At 40.2% G+C, this 21,985-nt stretch overlaps 1 protein-coding gene across 4 annotated transcripts in view; it reads right to left on the reverse strand.

The window, feature by feature from the left end:
• The window catches only part of SH3GLB1 (SH3 domain containing GRB2 like, endophilin B1), a 91,965-nt gene that overhangs the window by 18,727 nt on the left and 51,253 nt on the right, over nt 1-21,985 (reverse strand). Inside the window, exons 6-8 of one of the 4 annotated variants that reach the window (XM_077452967.1) lie at nt 18,434-18,475; nt 10,594-10,617; nt 5,146-5,235 (exon numbers count right to left, since the gene is read on the reverse strand). In XM_077452967.1, the coding sequence (XP_077309093.1) occupies nt 5,146-5,235; nt 10,594-10,617; nt 18,434-18,475 (156 nt within the window). Of the gene's footprint in view, nt 1-5,145; nt 5,236-10,593; nt 10,618-18,385; nt 18,476-21,985 lie in introns of all 4 variants that reach the window. The other 3 variants (XM_077452966.1, XM_077452969.1, XM_077452970.1) reach the window with 3 other exon arrangements.

A 21,985-nucleotide genomic window follows, 5' to 3' on the forward strand; every position in this document is an offset into this window, starting at 1 on the left:
GTGCACGCACACGCGTGTCTGTGTGTCTGTCTGTCTGTGTGCACGCACACGCGTGTCTGTGTGTCTGTCTGTGTGCACGCACACGCGTGTCTGTGTGTCTGTCTGTGTGTCTGTCACGTGTGTCTGCGTGTGTGTCTGTATGCACACGTGTGTCTGCGTGTCTGTCTGTATGCACACGTGTGTCTGCGTGTCTGTCTGTATGCACACGTGTGTCTGCGTGTCTGTCTGTATGCACACGTGTGTCTGCGTGTCTGTCTGTATGCACACGTGTGTCTGCGTGTCTGTCTGTATGCACACGTGTGTCTGCGTGTCTGTCTGTATGCACACGTGTGTCTGCGTGTCTGTCTGTATGCACACGTGTGTCTGCGTGTCTGTCTGTATGCACACGTGTGTCTGCGTGTCTGTCTGTATGCACACGTGTGTCTGCGTGTCTGTCTGTATGCACACGTGTGTCTGCGTGTCTGTCTGTATGCACACGTGTGTCTGCGTGTCTGTCTGTATGCACACGTGTGTCTGCGTGTCTGTCTGTATGCACACGTGTGTCTGCGTGTCTGTCTGTATGCACACGTGTGTCTGCGTGTCTGTCTGTATGCACACGTGTGTCTGCGTGTCTGTCTGTATGCACACGTGTGTCTGCGTGTCTGTCTGTATGCACACGTGTGTCTGCGTGTCTGTCTGTATGCACACGTGTGTCTGCGTGTCTGTCTGTATGCACACGTGTGTCTGCGTGTCTGTCTGTATGCACACCTGTGTCTGCGTGTCTGTCTGTATGCACACCTGTGTCTGCGTGTCTGTCTGTATGCACACCTGTGTCTGCGTGTCTGTCTGTATGCACACCTGTGTCTGCGTGTCTGTCTGTATGCACACCTGTGTCTGCGTGTCTGTCTGTATGCACACCTGTGTCTGCGTGTCTGTCTGTATGCACACCTGTGTCTGCGTGTCTGTCTGTATGCACACCTGTGTCTGCGTGTCTGTCTGTATGCACACCTGTGTCTGCGTGTCTGTCTGTATGCACACCTGTGTCTGTCTGTATGCACACCTGTGTCTGTGTGTCTGTCTGTATACACACGTGTGTCTGTGTGTCTGTCTGTATACACACGTGTGTCTGTGTGTCTGTCTGTATACACACGTGTCTGTGTGTCTGTCTGTATGTATGCGTGCGTGTGTGCGCGTATGTATGTGTATGCATGTGTCTGTACGTGTGTGCGGCGTGCATTTGTCTGAATGCGTGTCTGCATGTATGTGCATATGTCTGTGTGTATGTTACTTTTAATCCGAACCCCCCCCCCCCCCCCCATTCTTATACCATCAAAACTCCTTTTGTAGGGCTTGTGTGTGATATTAGCCAGGACTGCTGCTCCTCTGAAAAGCAATCCATGCACAGATCTCTTTTCAGAGGCATTTGAATTGCGGTAAAGAGGCATTATGTTGCCTCCTCACCACCTATTTTAAGCCCGTAAATGCAACATCTGTGTGGCTGTGTACTGTGTGTAGGGCAGCCCATTAATTTCAATGGACTTCCCTACTCACAAAAATGCAGGGAAAGTTCCCAAGCTTTTTTTTTTTTTTTTTTAATTGCACTGCACCAAAAGCACCCTACATTTTCCAATGTGTGGGGTACCATTAAGAATCAACGGTACCCCCTAAAGTGCAGAGCATTCGTCTGTGTGTTGGGAACGAGCGCGACAAAGGCAAGAGAATTCTTGTTGGGCTGTGTATTAGTGTTCGGATGGACACACTTAGACCGAATTTTCAATGGTTCAAAGAATGCCAGGCAAAATGGTCGGCCCTCAGGCATGTTCACTTCATCAAATCTGGCGATCTTTGAAAAAAAGTTTGGACACCCCTGCCATACACCAAATCATAATTCGAAAAACTTCAAACAGATTTTATTAAAAAAACTATTAGAAAAACACACATAATAAAATTTAAAAAAACACCCTCACAAAAGCCATGTTTAATATCTATATATCAGTTAATCGGGGTATAACACATACCTTAACCTTAAGAGGGAAACGTCAGCAAAAAAAAAAAAACTTTACACAGCCCCCCTGCATTATAAAGACCCCCCCTCCTGCACTCCCAGGAGACCCCCGGTCTCCTGGGACAGTGCCGCGAGAAAACTTCACTTCAGCCCCTTCTCATACACCACTCCTCCTGTGTCACTCTCACTGTAAATCAAAGCTTCTAATTACCTCCATTAACACCGAACCCGGTCATGCGACTGCACTTCTCCCTTTCATTGACAGTCACGTGACCACTCTCCTCCTCCAATCAAGAGCTAAACACGAGGAGGCACCCAGGGTGGACCGCCCGATCTATGCCCCCTGGTAAAAAAAAAAAAACAGATATCCACGTATAACTCGCAGGAATGGTTTACCCTCTATTTTCAGGGTAAAAAAAGTGCGTGTTATACGGGGATAAATATGGTATGCAGCTTGCCTGGCATATTTTGTCCTAACTATCGAGAAGGATAAAAAGGGGAGCCCTTATATGTAGTGGGCACAGGGTGAGCCATCTAACTCTGAAGTTATACTTGCCTATGGTGGATGGCATCCGGATTCCTCCTGTATTGAATTGTATTGTAACTGTACTGTTTGCCCCAACGTTGTAAAGTGCTGTGCAAACTGTTGGCGCTATATAAATCTGTATCAAAATAAATAATTCATAAATCTTGAATTGATGCATCACTGATAACTGATCCAACACTGTGGGGTCTAAGCTTCCAGTGAGTGTTCATCTTAACTCCACAGCATCTCGTGCCCCAAGATAAAGTTGTGTCGCATGTGAAACAGACCATTGCAACACATCAACTTTATGTTCTGAAACAAAATTGCTAACTGTACCTAGAAAAGATAGCAGTGGCTTTTATTCTGTCTGTACCAGAAGTAACTTAAAGTGTTACTAAACCCAGTAATATGTAAATAGTTCCTCTGACCTCCCAAATCATCTTTTTACATTAAAATACTGCCACTATATACCTTTTTTGCTGATCTGTATACCACGGTCACATGATAAACTGCAGTTTGTCCAATGCTGAGCATTCAGGTAGATTTCCACTACAGCCTGTATACATGACCACATGTGTGATGTCATGTAACCTCAACAGTTCAACTGAAACAGGAAATGTTCTCTCTAGCAATAGAGACACAACTGAGCATGTGCAGGATGGCTACTCCCACTGTATTATATGGTCTTGTCAAGATAGACTGTGCAGGAGGGAAGGATCTGTCCATATAGTGTCAAAGAGCCTTTTTACACAATGCAGAGGATTAACCTTTCAAGTTTCACAGCGAGTATAACAAGCATGCTATTCTGTATATACAGACATATTTTACGGTTGTGGGTTTAGTAACACTTTAAAGCCCATCACTGAAAAAGGGTGCACTTCCATGTGACAGAATAGCAAGAGGATGTTTCAGCCCCAAGATGGCAGATCTTATGAGGTCAGCCCCAATGTCGGTACATCGAGAAACTCTTGCTTAAAGCATTACTAAACCCAGGAGCCTGCATTCACTTTATCTGGTCTCCCACAGTACACAGCAATGCAATTTTAGTAAATATAAACTGGCACTGGGGCTGCTTGCTTAAAACAATCGTTTCGTGGTAGATTGTTTTAAGCAAGCAGCCCCAGTGCCAGGTCAGGCACCGGCATATGTAAGCAGCCATTTGGCTTTGTTTTTAAAATTTATAATTAAACGGTGTCACACTATGGATTCTGTTTGCTCTCCTTTTTTTATGACCTGTCTGAATCTATGAGGAGAAGGTTTTTTCCATAAGAGGTCCATCTTATTCCATGCGAGCAGGGAATTCACCTGCATAAGCTTATTTGACTATCTTTTTAAGTAAAGTAGTCAACATCATCTGGTAAGAAGACAACTTTATCTTCACGGTTGGGGTGTTGTCTGTGTCCAAAATTTGGTGAAGGGACGTGTCACAATCTTGTAGAAGATTTCAGCCGCCTTCTGGCATATGGATATAGACGGAGTTTTTCACTAAATGAATCACTGTATGGACTGTGGATATATTTTGTTTTCCTAGCATCGAAGTGGGACTTTATTATTACATTATCACTATAATTTTTTTTGCAATTGTCTTACGTTTTTCAATTTATGGTGATAGGTTGTCTATCACTTGAGGTGTTCTATGATTAATAAGTTTCACATTTGTAATGGATGTCTATATATATATATATATATATATATATATATATATATATATATATATATATATATATATATATATATATATATATTTTTTTTTTTTAGCGCCCCTACTATTACCTTATTTACAGCACGATACGTTTTTTTTCTCTTGCTTCTAGGGAGCAGCTATTAGTGTTTCACTCAGTTTATTTGAATCACTGATTTGTTTATTCTTTTTTCACATTTTAATAAGTGGCGCGGAGTTTATTTGCTGCTGTTTTTCAGCTACATTTTCACAGTGTACAGAGACAACCGACCGCTTCATCCCTAGGGGTAATTTTGCATATACTATTTGTCCGTATCTTTGATGGGCATTGTGTTGAAATCGCACCTTCCAAATGTAACATGGCTCACTCTCGAACCATTGAATGGACAATGCTGTCATCTCTGTATTGTTACCCTGTGATGAAAATAAAGGATTGGAAAAAAAAAAAAAAAAACTGACCACATTAGGCATGAGAGCATAGTGCGGTCAGTTCTCTAGCTGTGCCGAGAACACAGTGTGTACTCCTCCAATGATCAGACTTGTCCTGAAAAACGGCCTCTGCACAGCCATTCACTGGGAATACCAGTGCGCTGCTGCTTCTCCCCCCCCCCCCCCCCAGCTCTCAGAGCTACTTATGCAGCTTAGAACAGTGATTATGTGATCACTAACGGGAAACAAAAGGTATTTATAGTGTTTTTTTATATGTATACACACGTTTTGTCTTTCATTTATAATTTAAACTCCATAGGTTGTTTTAAGAGGTGAGGGTTTACATATACGGTATTAGTATCTGGCCACAACTAGTTATAACTGCAACAATCCAGTTATACAAAAATCTGGGTCAGCAAATTCAATTTCACTGAAAAATGGGCAGCTACAGTTAAATGCAAACCTATATCAGCCAACAGGTTAGATTATTTGAACCCATTACCACTGGTTATGTTTATAACTTACATGTGTACTGCTTATGCCTTCTAGCAGTAATCTAGTAATCTCAGCTTGGCGGTCAAATTCACTTTGCGTTATCCGGAGTTCCTGTTCAGACTGCAAAGAGAGAATAGCAATGATGAATGGCCTTCACTGTGTACATTTCCAAAGACAGTCAGTTTGAGTAATCAATAGTGCACAGTATTCTATTACTGGATGTGCTCCGCTTGTTAGTCTGCAGAGAAGGCAATGACCCATGGGCTGCTTTCACCAGCCATAGTTCATTGGCTCAAATGCAACTTGTACTTTCGAGACAGTTTTAACCCAGAACAGTAAACACAAGAGCTCCCAAGTTGTCTTCATTCCCTGAAATGCTAAACGGATGTTATATTTCAAGTGACTTACTTAGTTTAGCCAATATACTAACCACATTAATTCACATTAACGCTCCAGTTACCAAGTAACTTAAGTAATTGCTACTGCCTACCATTAAGCAATGAAAAAATGTCTACTTCTGATTACGCAATGCATCCTATCCCGAGCACATTTCACAATACGGGGAAATGACCGTTAAAAAGCGGTCTACTTATGCTGAAAATCTATTCAGCAAGAGTTTCATTTCTGTGAGATGAATCCGATACATTTCTTAGGAATTTACATAAGCACCTGACATCCACAAACAAGGGAATGCTAAGAAAGCTAGAAATATGGAGGGCCCATTCAGAATTGTGTGTCCTGGTGTTGCATTACTGTGCAATGCATTAGGACAGCCCATTCAAATCAGCAGGTATTGTGTATGGATGACACATCACAGAACATATTGGGGTCAAGTCATAAAAACAAAGGATTGGGAAAAAGAATTAAAAAACAAAAAAAAATACACACACACACACACACACCAAAACAGGACTTGTCACCCACATTAGCTAAGCAGAAATTACATTAAATTTGCACTTCTAATGAAGACAATGCCTGATTCCTGTAATTCTAATTCAGTTTTTACTTTACAACCGATGCTACAGCAGTATAATTTAGTGAAGTATAAATAGCAAGATTCAGCAGTTCACAGTAAAGATCTTCAGTCTAAAAAAAGGTTTTTTACTCTAGAAAAGGGAACTGTCCCTAAATCTTGTATTCATTCAATCCATTAAAAGTAGAATAGTCAAACCCCCCCCCCCCCTCCTTTATTTATTTTTTATTTTTTTTAGGTAGAGATTGGGAGAGTTTTTTGCCATCTGCGTGCCACTTTGGAGAATTTCCTTTACTTCCTGTCCCACAGCCAAACAGGAAGTGAGGAAATCCATGCAAATTAAGGGATTCGCCTTGGGGGTACCCAGGTCACTAGAACTAGTGTCCCCATTGGAAGATTTTACCTCTTACTTTTCTGGGGGAAACAGAAAATGTTTGATTTTTACTTTCATGTTCAATGATAAATAGTATGCAGGATAAATAGAGGGAGAATCTCCCTAACGGGGCACAGGCAGCAATAAAAACACAGGTGTTCTAAACCATCTTCCCTTTAGCCATAACGGAAAAAAATAAATAAAAAAGTTTTGCCTTTAGACCCCTTTCACACTGGGGTGTTTTTCATCGCAAATTAGTCTTCTTACAGGCACTTTCTTTACCGCTAAAGCTCCTGAAAAATGCTCCAGTGTGAAAGGGGTCTTCGTTATACTTTAAATATATAGACACCCAACCGAGAAACAATGGTCATGTTTCTGAACCATTTTAGCAGGATTTCAGTTACAATACCTACCATCTCATCAAGTATCTAGTTATTTGAAAACACAAGTTTCAATCATCGGAGTGTCTATGATATTGGCCACCAATGTTTCAGATAGAGGGCCTCAAGTACTGCCACCAACATCGCCAAAAGGGCTGCACATAATATTCAGTGAAAGTAATGCTAGAGAAAGCAGTCAAAGGCATGCAACAGGAGATGTTCAGAGTACAGGCACGCTGTAAGAAATGATCAGAGACTGCAGACATGATACAGCAGATGGTCAGAGACTGTAGATAAGCTACAATACAAAGAGACCATGCATGACCAAACATGCTACACAATTTGTTGGAGACTAAAGCCATGTACACACGATCAGATTATTGGATGAATTTTCATCAGTTTTTTGTTGCATGCTAGTCTCAAATCAAAAGTGAAGAGGTTACTCCCTTTTCACTTCAACGTCACAAGTGACGTAATGTGTTGAATTTTCTGTATGTTTTCTTTCATTTCTGAGCATGTCTAGTCTTGTGAAAAGGAAAAATCGGACATTGTGGTCACATCAGACAAAAATTTTGAAGCTGTCAAAAGCAGCATACCAACGATCAGAAAATTGGCAGATCGTTCATCGGATTAAATTTTACTTCAGATTTTCTGATCGTGTGTACGGGCCCTATATGCTTCGAGGGACAGTCGGAAACTAGAGATATTACACATGCCTGCTAGAAATCACAGCCTTTTAATAAAACAATGCTTACATGTCTTGTTTTTGCTCCCTATAAGGCTCTTAAAAATTACTTGTGCCACTTCTGATATTTCTCTCAATAGGAGTCCCAAATAAAATAAAAAAAAAATAAAATAAAAAAATATTCGGATAGAGCACAAAAATACAAGAAAGTGTAAGAAAACTAAACATGGGGTGGAGATTAGCTCAAAATAGTCCATTACATGTTAGGGTCGCTTTGCAAAACATTACATTTTCAATGTATATTCTACACTTATGCTGTCGGATATTATGATTTGCAACTCTAAATTCTAAAACGCATTTCAAAAGATCACCCAACAGGGTACCAAATTAGAACGCAAACTGCCAACTCCTACTCTCATCATTCAGAAACAATGAAGTTTCCAATAATTGTAAATTCATATTGTGCATTGCTACTCAAAAAAGTATATATCAGAAGTGAATAGTAAGAAAACAATGTTACTATGTCTAGTAATATGGGTGTGAGCCTTTACCATCACACACACACACCCATGTAACTAGACAAAATAAGGCTAGTGCTGTCATGCCAGTGGGCATAACTCTGTACACATGCAGTGCATTAAGTAAAAACCTTCGGATGTGTTCCAATGTCTACCTATATGTGGTGTTCAGAATAATAAGTGGTGTGGGAAAATGGTGTTGTCTCCAGAAATCTTTGCAAACAATAAATTGCCATGTTTCTGAAGAAAAAAAAAAAAAAAAAAAAAAAAAACACACACACCAGATGTAGAAGGCTTTCACACGGAGACATTGGGGGCGTCAGCGGTAAAGCGCCGCTATATTTAGGGGCACTTTACTGTCATTTTAGCAGCACTATTCAGCTAGCAGGCAAAAAAGGGTTAAAACCACCGGCAAATTCCATTGAATTCAATGGGCAAGGGCGCTTTAAGAGCGATGTGTACACCGCTCTTACAGCGCTGCAAAGATGCTGCTTGCAGGACTTTTTTTACAATCCAGTAAGCGCAGTGTGAAAGCACTTGGGCTTTCACACTGGAGTGAAAGGAGAGGCTCTTTACAGGCTCTATGCAGTCTTAAACTACCAATATGTATAAAATTTGTAAAGTAAGCAGTTGTACCACACATGTTACCTATTCAGACGTTTAGAAGTAGAAGTCCAGCCCTTTCATACCGGCAAACCAATCGGGTCAGTCTGTCAGTTTTTCCGGTGGACCCGATCGGACCCTCGATAATCCTCTATGGAACGGCAGACATGTGTCCGTTTACATCTGCCAACATCCAATATGATCCGCTAAGAACAGATGGATTGGGGATCTGTTCCGCATTCATCTAGTAGATAGGTTAGCAGTCTGGTGTAAAATGGACAGGCGGTCCATTTACATCTGGCTGCCCATAGAGAGAGGGCTGTGTGCCTGTCTGCATAAGTGGAGCCGACATGGATCAGCCATCCGCTTACTCAGTGGGTATCAGTGCCGTGTAGAGGGGGGCCTCAGATGAAACACTGCAAGTTACTCGTCATTACAATTGTTAGCCAAACAGCCTCTTGTGTGTGCGCATCTCCTATACTAAGATAGTAACTTTCAGACATAACCACATGCTCTGACATTTCCCATCATAACAGCACTTCAGAAGCCAATAAGAGCCCCCCAAACTTTAAGGGGAAAGGTGGATGAATGGACCCAAGTTCTGAAGTCAAACCCCAAGTACTAAAGTGAAATCAGTTTCAGTGGTTTTAACAGAGCACCGTTTCCTGTGTAATAAAGCTAATAGTAGGCCGCTTTTGGTGCTCCCCACTAGGGCAGGCACTTTTCTTCCATCAATTTTAAAATGGTTGACCAGTTAAACTAGATCTAAAGCCAACCCCCCCCCACCCCCATTTTGTATAGTGTAGGAGAGTTAAAACCACTGACCGTAGGATATCCCCTCTTCAGTCCATCATGAATGCTGATGTCAGGCTTATCAGTTCAGTGTCTGGCAACCCTCTCCTCCAATCCCTACATTGGCTCCCAATCGCACAGCGCATTAAATTCAAAATACTAACCACAACATACAAAGCCATTCAAATCTCTGCCCTGAGCTACATCACCAGTCTTGTCTCCAAATATCACGCAAACCGTCCTCTCCGCTCCTCCCAAGACCTATCAAGCACACCCGCCTCCTATTCCCACACTTGTCTCCAGGATTTCTCCAGAGCCTCTCCCATCCTCTAGGAAATCACTACCTGTCCGGATAACCCCAACTCTTGCTACCTTCATGCGATCCCTGAAAACTCATCTCTTCAGGGAAGCCTATCACGCCTCCAACTAATCTTTTACCACTTCCATCAGCTCATTCCCCACATATACCACCTGCCCCAACACATTAGATTGAAAGCTCTTCTGAGCAGGGCCCTCTTAATCCTCTTGCATTTTATAACTGTATTGTCTCCCTTTTTATATTGTAAAGCGATGCGCACACTGTTGGCGCTATATAAATCCTGAATAATAAAAATATTAGCAAGATTTCTCCTCTCCTCCTGTCCCGTGGACTCAACCTGAAGGGAAAGCAGATTCTTCCAAGGTGAGGGAAATGCATTCTTAGACAGCTGTCACAGGAACAAGTGTCCTCATTAGAAGATTTCTCCTCTATTGCAGTTCTGGTGACAACTCAGAATTTTGTATTTATATCTTTACTTTCCTTCCTGGGGACATTGGTAATAAGGGCAGTTAGAGAGACCCTCCCTAACAGGGGACAAAGGCAGCAATAAAAAGATGACGATTGTTTCTAACTTCTTTGTTTAACCACTTTCTCAAGAGTTAAACAAATTTTTGCCATGAAATTACTGTAGTGAACTACAAACCGAACAGATTATTATGTTTTCAAGAAATATACATTTTAGGAGAAAAAAAAAAAAAAAGTAGTTTATAATAGGTCTTCAGACAATCTGACTTTTCTAGTGCTTGATAGGAAGCAAGTTAATTCCTATTATTTCCACAGTGCTTCTGGTGTAAAACAGTTATCACAAGCGGTCACCTCTACGATATGTACTCACCCTTGTCACCTCCTCAGTCCACATCTGATAGGCATTAAAACACAAAACAAATCACAGTTATCTATATGCCAAAGAAATCTATAAAACTACACTATATCGTTTCTAAGGATCTTGTTTTTCCATAATCTAGATGTAAAAATATATATATTGTGTTCAATTTTTTTACGCCAACCCTTACCACAAAAACACATGACAGACAGGTATATGACAAGGACATTTCCTCAACAGGTTAGTGTTTGTGAGCCTCCATTCAAAATAATGTGAAACACAGGGTGAAATCAAATTGTGGTCTGTTCCCTTGCTGAGGAGAACTCCTCTCTGATGACCACACGGGATGTGACCCACACAGGACATACTCAACGGAGGTAAGGAAATCAATTAAAATCAGACTTCAATTTTGAATCCTTACTCACTCAATGCAAAAGGCAAAACAAAAGAATGTTTTAGCTGGAGTTCCACTTTAAGGTTTGGCTTAGGGGGATGTTAGGATAGGCTTAGTGTTAGGTTTAAATCTTATGACTGGGTTAGGAGCACACAGATTAGGGTTGGCACAGCTGTGGTAGTGGAACTCAAAAAGTTGTCAGGACTACTGCTTTCAAACTAATTGAAAGGCAGTACAATGCACAAAACTGCATTACCACTGAACAGCTGATTAATGGGAGATCATCATGAACCCCACATGTTCAAATCTACCCACCAACATCGAACAGATCAAAAATCTTTTTGTAGGCTGTGAAAAAAAATACAATGATGCTTATCAATTAGAAAAATCAATAACATCACTAATAACAGATAGTTCCATTCAGACCATGTGCCCGCTAACAAGAAGCAGAGGCACGGTGGCATATGTCTAAAGAGGAGGAATTGAGTATTATCATAGACTTTTTTAAATAGCTCTGCCCTTTAAGTAGTCTACCAAATAACAAAACAGTTTCTCTAAGTCTTTAGAATTTTAACAGGTATTGCTGTTTAGGTTCTTATTGTCCCACATTTACGTCTATCATCACATGCAAATGACAAGCTTTTGTGAGGATGAAAAAAGACAGCAGATTTCTTTCAACTTGAATTTACAGTAAATTTGAAGATAATCATGTGCAAATAATCAGAGAGATGCTATAAAGAACAGTACTTGTTTAGGTTCCATGGTGAGCTCGTATGGAAGAATAAGGGTCTCATTATACTGTCGTCAATGCTGGAAGATTAATGCAAGCAGTTGATTAGCGTGGTCTATTTAATAAACTAAGTAGAGTGCAGATTGTTTAGATATTCAAGACCTCTTGTATGAAGTGTCTGAATAACTACAGTCTTTTTCTCTTAGCAACCAATCAGTGTCTACCTTACATGATCTAACCTGCCCTAGCAACAGGTAAGAAAAGAGACTTGCCATTAAAAAAAAAAAAAAAAAAACTTTCTTGGAGTACATTATGGGAGTATAATGGGTAAGAGATAAATAGGGATTTTGACGGTGCTTACCATCAGAAGATTAGACAGTATATAATACAAAATTGTATAAATTTTATTATAAACAAAGTTAAAATAGTATAAATGACAACAATCAATCGTTTGATTAAATCGCACATCCCCTGAGGAAGCAAATCTGCGAAACAGGTCGGGATAATGTGCAACAATATATCTTCAATTTATTTCCTGACCATCCAGACCACCACTGTAAATTGTCATTTATACTATTTTAACTTTGTTTCTAATAAAGTGTATACAATTTTGTATTATATACAGTCTATTCTTCTGATAGTAAACACCGTCAAAATCCCTATTTATCTCTTACCCATTATAGTTTCTATTTTTGGGATGTGGTGCCTACCTTTATGGGTGCTTTTCTTCTCTAGTTGAACCAAATGTACTATCTGTACATTATGGTAGCATTTAGGTACAGTGAGTTATGCTGCTGCCTTCAGTGGATTGAACACTGGCTAAACAAAGCTGTAAAAAAAAAAAAAAATTTTGGTATAACCTCTGCCACTCCCAACATTCCTCAGCTTTGTTAGCAGGCAATAGTAATTATAAAAACAGAGGGGAGGGACTCGTGTCCAAGAAAATAATTTTACGGCAAGTCAAAAATCTTATTTTCTCAACCATACATTATGGGACACAGGACGAGTATTCGGGTACATTTTGACATCGGAAAGCAGTCTAAGGGATGGGTTAACAGAGCAACAGAAGCCAATAGGCCCACAAAAAAATCACAGGCTAACAGAGGAGGCTCAACAGAGCTACCTGAAGAACCCTATGACTGAAGACTTGAATATTTACCTGGAAAAATGTGAAAGTTACTTTCACTTTTTACATTATATATATATATATATACACATACATATACACACTATATATACACACTATATATATATATATATATATATATATATATATATACACACACATACATACATATATATATATATATATATATATATATATATATATATATATATATATATATATATATATATATATATATATATATATATATATATATATATATATATATATATATATATACATACATACACACACACATAATATATAAATATTATATATATATATATATATATATATATATATATATATATATATATATATATATATATATATATATATATATATATATATATATATATATATATACACACACATACATACATATATACACATATATATATATATATATATATATATATATATATATATATATATATATATACACACACACACACACACATACACACATTTTTGGCAGGGAAAAAAAATTTGCATTATTTGTTAGAGATGTTGCACCCATGATCAGGAAATCATAGGTGTAATGTCGTGGTCCTACAGACTGTGTAGCTGTCTGCCCATACCCAGGGCCGCTGATAGGGCAGTACAGCCAGCCCTGTTGTACTGGGCCCGCCCCCATCAGCTCCACAGGGGGGCCCGGTCAGCTTTACAGTTAATTTCTGCAAATTAAAAACTAGAGCTTTCTAAACGAAGCTCTCCCCCACTAATACTTGCTTAGAGAAAGAGGGGGGGGGGTGTAATTACATTTTGCTGGGCCCCATCTGTTCTACAGAGGGGCCCAGAGGGTGAGCACAGCGCTTGGACTATTTCTCCTTTTTCGGGTGCATTTACATAAAGCTTCCCCGCATATTGCTCTGCTAGTTAAATAGATCCGGCTGCCACTGCCCACTGCCTTCCCTGGCGGAGTGATAATACGGAGCCTCGTAACTTGGCTCCGCCTCCCATGCCGACTGCCGAGACTGAGGTGAGGTGAGGCGACAGGCGGCTCAGTGGATGAGAGGGAGCAAGAACCTGGAGGACAGCGTGGCTGGACATGCACTGCGGAGTGAGTGGAGAACAGCAGATAGAATCCTCACTGTCTCACGTAGGTAGGCTTACACACTGACACACAGCATAGCAGGTCATGATTATCAGTATTATGATCCTCATGCAGGCAGCACAGTCAGCATGTGCTCTGTCATGGATCTGTCAGTGTGTCATATTGCTGTTGGGTGCTTACTTTGTTATTGCTGTATGCTATTGCAGGGTTAAAGTTTGTAACACACAGTTAATAAAGTCAGCACCCAAAAGCCATGTGACACTGACAGATCCATGACAGAGCACATGCTGACTGTGCTACCTCTAATTTCCATAATTCTGATAATCATAAAATGCTGTGAGATGCTACTTTACACTTTCCTTGGGGGGGGGGGGGGGGGGGGGCATGGGCAGTAAACATGTGCCTCCCAATCAACCCCCTTTAACCACTTTCTGTCCAGCAATGTACTGGTACATTGTTGGATTGGAAGGGTGATATCTTGGTCATGGCTGCAGCAATGATCAGTATATTATTTTTTAGCCCCAATAAGTCTACACAAAGTAAAAGTAATCTTAGTGGCTAAGAAGCCCCTGGATTACTTTTGCAGGCAGTGGAAGGAGGTTTCACCACCGTTGCTCTCCCGTTCAATCAGGGGTCCCATTAAGGATGTGGGCAGCAACATCCAGTTCCTGGGACACAGTGAGAGGAGCTGATGATGTGCTTCCTACTTACATGGTCTCATATAAGCAAGCCATTACTGGCTTAAACAAACATCTGATCAAATCGATCTTTGTTTGATCAACTGCTTTGGAGGCCAGAGTAGAGATTTGGGGTCTAATAGACCCCAGACCTCTCCAGAAGGATGACCCTATGCTATCAGAAGGGATGTTGTTCATAAAAGAGATACAAAAGGAAATTAAAAGATACAGTGTACTTTTTTTGTAATAAAATAAAATTGAAAACATTATTAAACTGCCTCTGTCCCCCTGTATTCATGCACAATAATGAACACGTGTGCATACGTAAACGGTGACAAATCTGCAGAGGTTGGGTCAGGTGAGGAGCCTAGGATGGGGTCGAGGGCGGGGTTGGGGGGGCCCAGTCGGGTAGGCTGTACGGGGCCCCATGATTTCTAACAGTGGCCCTGCCCGTACCTCCTATACAAGCAGGCAGTTACACGCTGGCAGGAAGCTCAATTAACTACCTAGAGTTATCAACATTGTTCTAGTAGTTCATTGAGAACTACAAGCAGACAGCTGCATAGGCTGTTGGGACTTGTAATTTTCCCATTTACAGAACGCTGTAAAATGGATGATGCAGCCAGGCTGCACTCGGGTGCATGAAGTACTGACTGATCTACTGGAGCGTGCTGTGATTGGAAAGAGGAAACCTCGGCCTTGAGGTCATAAGCTTGAATGACTAGTTGTAAAATCCTCCTAACGATAGTGTAAAAAGAAGCAGGTTGCACCCCACAGGGACCTTTGGGATGGACAAACACAAAGCTGAACTTTCATAAGGGAGCTGTAGCTGAGACATCAACTCAAATTAGCATGTACCGCATAAGACAATGGTGGGAAATATTTATGGACCTTTTTAAAACAGGATAGAAAGATGGTAGAACAACGTCCTGGTTAAAGGTGAAAGGCAGTAACTGAACTGTGAGGAATAGAGGCCAAGGCCTTCAAAACAACCATGTAGCACAACAAAGGGTTCTTTAAAGGATAAGGCCGCCAATTCAGAACCATCTTAAACTGGATGTACAGACCACCAAGTAAGGTGACACACAAGTTTAAAAATTAATTTTTAAACCACTGTGCCACCTAACTAGTGGGCTGTACTCCCAGGTTTAAGGTGGTTTCTTTTTTTTTTTTTATATGTGTTTTTTTGTGGTAACACATAAAGTATTAATAGATTAGCCAATTATACTACCCTACCATTCTTTCGTTCATTTCGATGTGCAGGGCAACCTTGTGAGTAAGGATAGACCAAAGAGAATTGCTAATCGGTTAATAGGTTGGTTTCTGAAGAGGCAGCTTGAGATCCCAAGGAGTCACTGGGGAATGTACAAGAAGAACAGTGCGAGTGAGACCCAGCACTTAACTATAAATGTAGAGTCAAATGGTTTTAAAAATAAAATAAAAATTTGACCCTTGATGGTACTTGAGGCCAAACATTGCTCCAGATCTGACCTGGAGAAAAAAAACAAAAAAAAAAAAAAACGACATTTCTTCTCCAAAGAGAAAAGACATCTGTTCTCCTAGGACACCCTAGGGGGTAGGAGGTGTTATTGCTGGGCTGCAATCTTCTGAAGGCAGCAGCATAACCCAATGTACCTAAATACTCATTCTGTACTGTAATGTATGATTAAGAAATGTCGATGCTCAATTGAAATAATGCTACTGTGCAGTCAACCCCGACAACTATTAAGAAATTAGCTTTGATTTCATATCCCACAAAGAAGCTGAAAACCGACCTCTGACAGGTTGTTGAGTAGCACTTCTGCTCTTTGCACTATAAGCTGAACTAACCAAAATAGAATCAGTGTAAAAATTTTGAAGCATCTATCACAACAGAAATATTACAAATCTGTAAAAACATTAAAAACAGACTGCACATACATTATCTATAAAATAAATCAGCTGTGTATTCTCTTGCTGTGGATTAAACAAAAATATACTTACAGGGTGACTAAACCTAAAACACAAGTTGACCTTTATAACAAATCACTATAAAGCACATGCATAATGAGAAGCTCCAATTGTTTTAAATAACTTGATGTTTAAGGCCAGTCATAACCCGATTACAAGGCAAGCACTGGTCCCAATTTCAAGTATCACTAGTTATAAATCATGATGTGTCTGATGTACTGAAGGTATTGATAAGCATATATGGCAGTGGCTGGCGCTCATCTTAAAAGACGACTTTACAATTTGTTTGAAAACCTCCCTGCAGATGCACCAGGAAAACTTCCCGTATTTCACCATCAAGTGAGAATTGTGGAAATTTTCTTGACACTTGCCTGTTTAATACCACCTGAAAGTCTCTTAACGTTTGCTGTGTATGCGAGGGCAACATAAGTCACTCTTTCCCTCTAGTAAGGTTCCAAACCTTTGCAGGTTGGGTAGAGGCAACTTGTGGTAATTGGTATTACTGGGCAGTAAAATAGCTGAATAGTGTAACAGAACACTTCCCCCATCATTAAAAGGTTCCACAAAAATTGAACTTTGGGCAGGCAATAGAATGCACCATTCATACAGATTTAATTAATTGAGCTCATATACATATATGTTGCAGCCTTCTAGTTTTTCTCTTTTTATTTAAGGAACCAAAATTTGTGTTCCCATGCCATCCCTGGCCTTAAACAGGAAGTAAACCATGATGGGTTTTCCTTCCTCTATTTCCCTGCAAAGGTAAAGCATAATGGACTACTTTACTCTCATAGTAGCCCATTATGTGTCACTTACCTGAAAACGAAGCCTGCAATGTCACCGCTGTCCCTGTAGGCTGGAAGCATCGATCTTCAGCCCTCTGAAAATCACAGCAAATATCTCCCAAACCAGCTGAGGAGATCTTTCCAGCACATACAGTTAAGCCTCAATATAGGCTCACCTATAGGTAAAAGTGGTTGTACAGAATTTGCAACCATTTAAGACTGCCCAGCAGCCAGCACCGCAGCAAAATGGTTGCTGCTCCTGCTGTTCCATTTCCCCTCACTAGAGGATCTGGATTTCCAATCTTCTGGCCAGTAAGTGTCTATACCCCCAGAGTGATAATGCCACTCTTACCCATAAGCTTCATCCAGACATGCCAAGTAAACACATTTAACTGGCTTGGATACGTTTATTTGTCACATCTAATGACTGCCTGGTGTTTAATGTAGTAGTGACATATCAATCCTTCCTCTTGACCTTGTTCAAACTAATAAGATGATGAAAGGCATTAAGGGAGCTCTATCCTGCTACAGCTTATGAAGTTATTGTATGTTTATTCAGTTGAAGTTGACATTCTAGCTAGTCAAGATGTCCCTTTATCTCGGGAATGTTTTATGTTTATCTATTTCAATGTCTAACTTCCCTTGTAAATGGATAGTCAAGTGTTCAGTCTTTTCTAAAGACATTTATAAAAAGATACTTTTGGGTTTATTCAACAAGACATTACAAACTGTAGTAACTCCCAAATGAATGTAATAACTGAATTCTGATTTGCCTTATTAGCCCCACTTGTGTTTTAGCTTTAGGAATCCTTTAATTTTGTAAAACTCGGCTCAGTAGATTCTACCTTATCAATAAAAATCGCCAGAATGACAGACTATAAATATTCTGACTGGGAAATTTAAATTTCCCAGTCAGAATGATACATACAAAGACAATTATCAAGGGCTACTGTTCCAGAGCAGAAAGAATAAAGTAGATTAATTTTCACAGTGCAAGAGAAAGCACGGTACATTAAAATGGAGGTGGGGATAGGAGGCCAACAAACCTTCAGCCACTTTACATGCAACACGCCGAGCATGTAAGACAAATTTACCATAAAGCTGGTATCCCGTTCAGGCTCAGCTGCGTTTAATTGCTTAAGTGCATACATAAAGACAAAAATAAACTGTCAACAGGCAGTGAGGAAAGAGCGGTTTAATGCACAAGCTGCAGAGAGAAGCTTTATAAAATGCCACATCACAAAACTAAGCTAGAAAGCTTTAATTAAACTTCCACAGAATGCAATCTTGTCATAGCAAAACCAGCTTTTAGTTCAAAACAAAAATTAAAAGCACTTCATGCACATTTTACTCTCTCCAATGTCTTGTGTATGGCTCAATTTAACATGAGGATCTATATCCCCACTAGGTGAAAGCTTCTATATCTGCTCAACACAGTTTAGGAACACCTGTTGTAGTGACAGCACTTAACACCAATAGCTAGCTACGCTATGGATTATAATTATATAGAATTTCTATTTACACAAGTCATGTGGCCAGGGACAGTATAAACAAGGAAGAAACATTCCACCTAGCTTATTCCCAAAGCTAGCCCTCTTTAAAGCTGAACTCTGGAGAAAGGAAAAGCTATCCTTGCAGTAAGGCTCCCCTTGCACTGTAAGGGTTAAATACCGTTTTTGCCTAGAATAAAACACTTACCTTATCCCTTACATCTTCAGGTTCCTCCTCTCTTCCTGTGACTGGAGCAACTTCTGTTTGGCACTCTTTTTGCCGGTTGACGTTCTGACATCGTCAAGTACAATGCATGACCAGCAGCCCTGCATTGTAAATGAGAACACCAGGGAGTAGCAGGGCCCTGCCTGTCAGCAACCCAGATTGTCAGAGAGAAGAGGAGAGCACTGGTACCGGTAATAAATAAGGTAGTAAAAACTGCTTAACGGTACTCTTGGCCAAAACAGACATTTAACCCCTGCAGTGTAGAAGCCCCACAGCAAGGGTGTTTCTTTTTTAAGGAAAGAGGTATTTACCATCTGTATCTTTCTGGTCTATTTGTTCAGACTTTATTCTCCACCCGCGTTGCGGGTTTACTATGCAACTTTGCTACCTTCATATTGCCCAACTTTATGGTTTTAAATATAAATCTTTAACAAACAGAAAAAGATAGATAAGTATGTAGAAGACATTATAAGTGTTCCTTAATTTTCATGAATATAATGTCATTAATGGGGCAGACTTCATTTGTTAAGTAACATACAGAGGACAATGTTCACAAGGAAAGACAAAATTTATCCTATTTCAGTGACATTTCAAGAAAATGTGTTCCTGAGAAGAGACGTTAGAAACTCCCTGTAAAGTACAAAAAAATATTGACCAGATAGGCTGAAAAGGTCACTAAAGAAATGGCAGCTATGTACAGACAATTATTAGCATTAGATCTTAAAGGAGAAGTCCAACCTGAGCTTGTTTGTATAAACAAATGTATGTATAAAAAGGGGGTAAAACCCCCCATACTTCTCTTTTACAATTCAGGCTGCTACAATAAGATACACAGTAAACTAGATAATGTATTCAACTCTAAACAACTGCTAAAATAGAACGTAAAGGTTGATCAGTAGAGCAGATTTCACTTAGTTACCATAAAGTTAAAATAATCCTGTGTTACCCTCAACATTGTTAAAACTACACAGCAAAGCAAATTGCCTGTATGTATATTTGATTTCATGAAATCTGAGCTACTCCAGTGCCCCCCCAATTCCAAGCTGCACATGTTTTAGAATACTTAGCCCTCTTAGAACTTTAAAGCAATGCAAGTACCCCAGTAGAAAACATGGAAGACCTCTGAGACAGACTGGAGGTGAGGATTTCTGCAAATGTACACGTGAGTTTGGGGCTCCTTGGGCAAGCACAAGGAGCTTTGGAGACACATACAGTGGATATTAAAAGTATACAGATCTGTTAAAATGTCAGGTTTTCCCAACTTTAATATGACCTATAAACGGTACAACTTTGTTGTTCAACTAACTGAAATCTTTTAGGCGGAGGAAGTAAAAAAAATAAAATAAAACATGGTTGCATAAGTGTGCACACCCTTAAACTAATACTTTGCTGAAGTACCTTTTGATTTTATTACAGCATTTAGGCTTTTTGGGTATGAGTCCATCAGCAGGGCACATCTTGACTTGGTAATATTTGCCCACTCTTTACAAAAACACTCCAAATCTGTCAGATTGTGAGGGCATCTCCTGTGCACAGCCCTCTTCAATTCATCACACAGCTTTTCAATCGGATTAAGGTCTGGGCTCTGGCTGGGCCATTCCAAAACGTTAATCTCCTTCTGGTAAAGCTATTCCTTTTTTGATTTGGATGCATGCTTTGGGTCGTTGTCATACTGAAAGATGAAGTTTCTCTTCATGTTCAGCTTTCTAGTAGAAGCCTAAAGGTTTTGTGCCAATATTGACCGGTATTTGGAACTGTTCATAATGCCCTCTACCTTGACTAAGGCCGCTGTTCCAGTTGAAGAAAAACAGACGCAAAGTATGATGCTGCCACCACCATGCTTCACTGTGGGTATGGTGTTCTTTTGGTGATGTGCATTGTTTTTTTTGCCAAACATATCTTTTGGAATAATGGTCAAAAGATTCAAACTTGGTTTCATCAGACTAGAACACATTTTCCCACATGCTTTTGGGAGACTTCAGATGCATTTTTCCAGTCTCTGACCAGTTTTCATCTCGTCTTTTCATCAATTTGGAGGGACATCCAGTTCTTGGTAATGTCACTGTTGTGCCATATTTTCTCCACTCACTGTGTTCCATGGTATATCTAATGCCTTGGAAATTTGTTTGAAATGTATTCCCTTCTCCTGACTGAAACCTTTTAACAATGAGACACCTTTGATGCTTTGGATGCTCTCTTCGGACCATAGCTTTTGTTTATAGGTCACATTAAAAGGTGGAAAAAGTTTTGAAGTTATTTAATCTTTCTCTCTTTTTTTTTACATCACAGAAATCTGACATTTTAAACAGGGTTGTGTAGACTTTTTATATCCACTGTAGGTAAAAGTGGGTATGGTAACTCCTTTGCCGGAATGCAGTCATTTTTGAAAGCTTTGGCTTGGTTCACACTTACTTTGTGTAAATTAGTCAGCATCTGCTCCAACACAAAGCTGTGCTCACTGAGGGGACTTAGCAGCAAGACCTCATTCACATGGGTGTACTGTCCTGTGAAGCCATATACAGGCAGCCCGTTTAAAATCAATGATAGACGGACCTTTCACTGATCTCCAAGCGCATCCCCAAGTGTAAATCCATTGAAGACCGATGCATGGATATACAGCCGGGGATGCTCTTGGAGATGTGTGAAGCCATCTGCCAGTCTAGGATTTTAACAGGCTGCCTGCATGTTGCTGCACAGAACTGTGAATAAGCCCTAAATAAATAGCACTGCAGATTCTGAAAACATTGTAAGACATCAGATAACCATTAAGTGTGCTAATCCAACCATATCTAGATGCCTGTGTACACAGCTCGTGGCATAAACATGAATGCTTGGCTTGCCCCAATCATTTGTGTTTATGCTATGGAGTGAGGAAAGAGGACTGGAGGCCAAAAGAAGAATATGCAGGGGAAATATACTGTATTACTGCT

Source organism: Lithobates pipiens, unplaced genomic scaffold (genome assembly GCF_037356315.1).
Source record: "Lithobates pipiens isolate NorthernLeopardFrog02 unplaced genomic scaffold, aLitPip1_a1.2 Scaffold_23, whole genome shotgun sequence".
Lineage (NCBI taxonomy): Eukaryota > Metazoa > Chordata > Amphibia > Anura > Ranidae > Lithobates > Lithobates pipiens.